At 35.5% G+C, this 6,276-nt stretch overlaps 1 protein-coding gene across 4 annotated transcripts in view; it reads left to right on the top strand.

Annotated features, from left to right (window-relative positions):
- The window catches only part of LOC110263307, a 14,414-nt gene continuing 8,728 nt past the window's right edge, over positions 591-6,276 (top strand). For 2 of the 4 annotated variants that reach the window (XM_021104446.1, XM_021104445.1), the window contains exons 1-2: positions 591-1,516; positions 1,629-1,744. In XM_021104446.1, coding sequence (XP_020960105.1) covers positions 880-1,368 — 489 coding nt within the window. In that variant the 5' untranslated portion in view covers positions 591-879 and the 3' untranslated portion in view covers positions 1,369-1,516; positions 1,629-1,744. Of the gene's footprint in view, positions 1,517-1,628; positions 2,029-4,184; positions 4,392-6,276 lie in introns of those variants that run through there. The other 2 variants (XM_021104443.1, XM_021104444.1) reach the window with 2 other exon arrangements.

Here is a 6,276-nt window from a genome sequence, read left to right on the forward strand (position 1 = left end):
GAGAGACTGAAATTTAGTATCATATTTGTTGGTTTAGAGACTAATATTAAAATTTTTGTTTCTATCTCCAAAATTTTAGAATTTCAGTACTTTCAAAAAATGAGACATAGGAGACTAAAATTTTTAGAGATAGAAACTGAAATTTTAATAACACTTTATACCTAAAATATCTCCATTTCAATTAATTAATTCCAATTTTACCCTTTTGTAAATTAAATTTGTAAGAGCCAGAACTTTTGAAAAAGGACTATCATGAGTTAATTTCAAATTCAGTATTTCTGTAGCTTTAATTTCAAAAATTTCTTTATTAAAGAAAATTAAAGCAAGTTTTGATTAATTAAATTTGAAATAAATCAAGATTTATTATCTAATTTTACAATTATTTTTTTGAAAAATAGAGAAATTAATTATATTATTTCTAATTTTTAGATTTGGGCATTTTATTGAAAATAATTTGTAAAGTTGATGAACAAATAGTATTTTTCTATATATGATTAGTGTTGGATTTAATTTAGGTTTCAATTATTATATTATTCCCAATTTTATTTGAAATTACTAAAATACCCTAATTCTAATTATCAAAAATGAAACCCTAATCCCTATCCCTCAGCCGCCACACCCCCAACCCCTCTTCCTTACTCCCAGCAGCAGCGTGCAACAGACCCAGAAGCAGCAGCAACGCTACAATGAAGAAGAAAAACAAAGCAGAAAGTGAAGAGAAGAAGGAGGCCGCGTTGATGCTGCTACCCAATCCGTGCCGCCATGGTCGTCCCGTCCACGGAGCCATGAGTCGCGCCTCTGTCACCGAGAGGAGGAGGGAGAAAACGCGATGCTGGAGGAGCCGCCCAGTCCCTGTCGCGTCGCGCAGCCGCTACAGCCATGCCGTCTTCGTCGTTGCCAGGGGAGAGAGGGAGAGACGAGCGCGAACCAAATCGGGAGGGAGAAGGCGCCGTGTCTAGTAGCTGCCGTCGCGTCGCCGCCGTCGCCCTCACTGCGCCGCCGTCATCCTCGTCACAGAGCCAGCCGCCGCCACTTATGGCAAAGTCAGAGAGAGAGAACTCGGGAACAGAGGAGACAGAGAGCTCTGAGGCTGAGCTGGGGTTCAACCACCGTGCCCAGCCGCTGCTCGCGTCGCCGGCGTTGCCTCCGTCGGAACGGCCATCGCCACTGCCACCATCTGAGTTCGCCGCTGCTGATGATGGTAAGCCGAATCGCAGTCAGAAGAGGGTTCAGGCTACCGCAGGTGCCGCTGCCGGAGAAGGGAGCTACGTCTCTGCAATTCTGACCGCCGGGAGTCGTTCTATGACTTCTGAGACCACCGCCGAAGCTTCTGGCTGTTCTGCCGTCGCCGGAAAACTCTACCGGTAAGGGTTTTAATTGAGGTTTCTGTCTTTTTGGATTTCAAGAAGGTTTTGATGCTGCGTGGTTATTATAGTTGATCCACCGGAGCTTCTGGCCGCTACCGGAGCTGTTGCTGGGTCGGTTCGGAATCGCAGCTCCTCATTGTGTTAATTCGGTAAGTAATTATGTTTCGAAAGCCCCGCGTTAGTGTCCCGTACGTGTATTAAAGTCTTTACGATATTAATGTTCTTAGGATTTAGTAACTAAGGTTGCTTGTTGTAATTTAGAGCTGTTTATGCTGCTGTGAAAATGTGTGGGGCTGTGCTTTGAAGCTGCCGTTGATTTTGGGTCGAGGCGAAAGGATTTCTGAGAGGCGTTTGGATTATAGTTTCAACGTGTCGAGGTAGGGGCTGTTTTCTGAAAACTATATTTTATATATTGGAGTTATTACATATGGATACTGATGTGAGGCAATGCATATTGGTGATTGTATCAGTCTTATGTATTGTTTGGTTGTCTTGAATGATTATGAATGTTTGTTTGACTGGATTGTTGTGCGACTTTGTGAAACGGAATATTTTTGAAGTTGATTCCGTTAAAGATCTGAGATCGAGTCTAATCCGTTGGGAATTGATTTGAGTTGAGTTGATTTCCTTGATAATGTGAAAAATAGAATACACTTTTGGATTCAGCCTGGTTTGCTTTAATTGATTTGGTTTTGATAAATGAATTGTTGCTGAACTATTTCTTTAAGGTTTTGGAAACGAGTTTAATCGGTTGATAACGATTTGATTTTGAAACGGTTTCCTTGAGATATGAAAATGAGATGACTGCTGGACTTAGCTTGCTTTTGAACTGATTTTGGATTTTGGACTGTTGAAAAGGATTGTGGAACGGTTTAGTTGGGACCCAAACCGGGTGGAAAAGTCCAAGTTTTAGGGGAGGTGCTGTCGAAATTTCTATAAACTCCTAGACTTTGTTTGAAAAGTTATTTGGAAAGGTTTGAATTTGGGAAATCGTATTATTTGATTTATTAAGAAAATATTTATGTTTTCGAGCTTAATTTATTTAAGTAAACTATATGTCTCGAGTTCGATTTATTTAGAAATGAACTATTTTACCATTTGAATCACTGAAGGAGAGTATTATGTTCTAATATTGGTTTTAATATAAAAAGGGCTTTTGCTTTTGGTTAGACTTAAAGGTTTCGTTCAAAGAAGCTTTTAGTGATTTCAAGGAAATTGGACTTTTGATAGAATAATTACGTTTGCGATATTTTGGAAGAGGTTAGAGAATTGGTTTTAAGAAGAAATCTGAAAGTAGTTTGATTCAATGGACTGGTTCCATTTCAAGTGAATTGATTTTGGTTTGGGTATTAACTTGTGGTTTTGTATGACTCGGTTTCATAATAAATTCAGCTTTTATTTACTTGAACCGAGAATCTATGATTTTAAGAGTTTTAATTAGTTTTTAAGGAATTGAGATAGGTTGTCCTTCCCTAAAGACTTGAGACTCTGTCGAAGAAACTTTGTTATAAAATTCCATTGTTGGATGGATGATTGTGAATATTTCAAAATAAATCCTTAACTTGCCATGGTTTTGGAAGTTTTGGAAAGAGAATGCCGATGGTCGCTTTGTTTTAAAAAGGAAACTTACTTTGAGTAAAAGTGGCTTATGAGCCTGAGATGATTTGAGAAATGAGATCTTTAAAGCCAAGGCTGAAAGAGTTGAAATTTGATTTCAAAGTGAAATGAATTGAGAAAAAGTGATTTATGGCTTGAATGCTGATTTTATGAAATTGATGATGTTGGATGGTGGAAGTACTATTTTGTTATGAGCCGGAATGGCTGTGTGATAATGAATTCCGGCTGATTGCGGAATATGTTATGAGCTGGATGGCTAACTATGAGTCATGAATTTAAGCCGGATGGCTGAAATGAATATTGATTTATGGCTGAGAATAAATGCATATATGCTGAGACATTGATATTGTGATTTTGCACTTCTAACTATCTGAGATACGAGTTTTCCTGGGTGAAAGCAGTGGCTAGCCACCACGTGCTCTAGGTTGAGACTCGATACTCTGCTGACCCTATGTCGTAAGTGTGGCCGGGTACTATGAAAGTCCCGGATGAGCTCGCCCCCGTGAATATACACCAGTGAGGATGTTGGATATGGATTATGATTATGATCACGATGATGATCGAGAATAACTTGAGTTGGGGATGCACGACAGAGGAACAGTCCAATGGTTAGCTACCAGGACTTGTCGGGATGGCTATATAACCGACATATGATATCATCAGCCACTAGAACAGGCATGCATCATATGCATCTATGTGACATTGTTTGGGTGTGCATATTGTACTTGGTTTGTCTTTGTGATTACTTGTGATTATCTGCTAATTGTTCTACTTGCAGTAACTGTTTATTTGTGCTTGAACTTTCCTACTTGTGTTTGTGACTGGGATTCTGTTGGACCGTGGTGATTGGTTGTTGGTTGGACTGTTTGGGCTTGGGGCCGTGGTTGATCATGATTTGGGTCGAAGGCCATGTTGGTTGGTGTTTCTGGTTTGGAAAAGCATGAAAGGTTAATTTGGTTCAGCTTAGATAAACCTTTTGAAATGGCTTTTGAGTTTTTAAGAATTGAACCGTTCCTCTTTCAAAAAAGATTTCAGATTTATCTTTTATAATAAACCGTTGTTTTTGAAAAGATACATAAGACGGTTATCAATCACTGTAACAATTTTATCTCTCGTATCCTATTATAGTAATTCTGCAACCCTACGGTGAGAACCCTTTCGAGGATGATGTTCTCACCCCCTACAAATTTTCCATTTTAGGATATGGACGCAGAAGTCACAAAGAGCTTATCTAGTTGTTGTCGTGATGTTTTGTATTGCTTTAGTTATTGTTTATTGTTTCCTCACCTTTACCTTTATACTTTCTATAAGAGGGATATGAATTGTATTGATTAATGCTTGTAAAGTTATATATATACTCTTTGAGAGTTTTTGTAAGTTGTATTGTATGTATGGATGTACGTTACCGAACGAAAATATTTTTTTGGAGCGGTATTGTGATTTAAAGTTTTAAACAGGCTCATATTTTAGTATTAAATAGTATAAGAGTCGTCGTAATGTCCGAACTATCAGAGTAGCGCAGCCGAAAGTGTGAGTTTTGATAGTTAGGGTGTTACAAAATTAGAGTTTCATTTTTGTTTCAATTTCTATCTTCCATTTTGCACTAAATAGAATACTGAGATTTATTTCAATCTCTGTCTCATAGTCTCTGTTTCTCAGTCTCAGTCTTTCCGTTTCTGTCTCTCCACCAAACGCTAATTTAGTATCCAANTAATAGAGATTAAAATTAGTTTCTCCTAACAGAGAAAGAGAAAATATTTTGAATTCCTATTTAATGTTTATATTACAAATATTGATATGGAATTATTTTTTATGATATATGGATCATAAATAAAGACTAAGATAAATTCTCTACTAAAAATGGTCTTATAAAACTATTCTTTGCCATGTCTAATGTAAGTGTAGTCCAATTAACAAGAAGACTTGATTTGGTGGCTGTTTTTAACTTTTTTTATTGCTTAGTGTAAAAAATAAAAAATAAAAAGGTTCAAATATATATATATAAGTTACGGTTAAAATACAGATTGCTTTTTAATGTGCATATAGACTTTGGTGGTTTTATGGTGCCTTTCATTGAGGTGCCTAAATTGCCTAACATGCTTTTATAAATAAAAAATAAAATGTATAAAGTAAATATAAAATATTTAAAATTTATTAAATATTATTTTGAGTAAAGTATTGTTTTTGTCCTCAACATTTGGGGTAAGTTTTAAAGTTGTCCCTAACGTTTCAATCGTCCTATTTAAGTCCCTAACGTTTGAAAACTGACTCAATGTTGTCCTGCCGTTAGGGATCCGTTAATAGAATTGACGGTGGGACATAATTGAGACGATTTTGAAACGTTAGAGACTTAAATAGAATGAAAACGTTGGAGACAAAAATGATACATAGAAATAAATTTTAATTTTATCCTTCAATAATATCAATTTTTTACTGTACATAGTATTCAATTATTTTGTAATCACATCTAAGTAAATTATACTGAATCATATTACTTTCATTTTAAATAAATTATTTTTTTTATAATTTTACTCTTAAAGATTTTTAGTTATCATGAAATGTTTGTAGAATGATTAGTATATAAACTTGTAGAAAAGAAAAAAATAATATATATATATATAAATTATACCTTTTGTCTCTAATGTATCAAAATTCACTTTTCAATTATTTATTTATTTATATATATATACTAAAATCAGTCACCACAATAGGTCGCTAGCTATCTATATATCTTGATATTCTATAAGTGCAAAACAAATTAGCAACCAAATCAATCAGAGTTCTATTAAGAAGTTAATGAAATATTTGTATAATGGACTATTTATTTGGTGTAATATAAGTTAAAAAATAAACATCTAAGATAAAATATTACTAATTTCTCAAACACAATACACCCATATTATCCAGAATAACCATCCGGGTATTAGGAATAATAAACATCTAATATCCTACTGAATCGAACATCTCTATACCCTCATTATACATATTGTATAACTACTCTTTTAGTTCCCTATACTTTCTTGATCACTATTTCACGCGCTCAAAACCTAAGCATCCACTGACAAAGCACGCATTACACAAAACGCATGAACCTATTCTCCTTCCCTTTGTCATAAGACTTCTCCCTCTAATGACATTCATTGCTTTTGCCGGACATCGCCTTCGTCCTACCACAGCAAATTTTCGCCTCTCTTCCTTCTTCCGATGGTGCTCATTGTTTCTCATGGTTGCCATGTCTTATTCTTTGCATTCTTTTCATTCCTTTAATATGTTGCAGTTTTTTTTTTTTTTT

Source organism: Arachis ipaensis, chromosome B06 (assembly GCF_000816755.2).
Source record: "Arachis ipaensis cultivar K30076 chromosome B06, Araip1.1, whole genome shotgun sequence".
Lineage (NCBI taxonomy): Eukaryota > Viridiplantae > Streptophyta > Magnoliopsida > Fabales > Fabaceae > Arachis > Arachis ipaensis.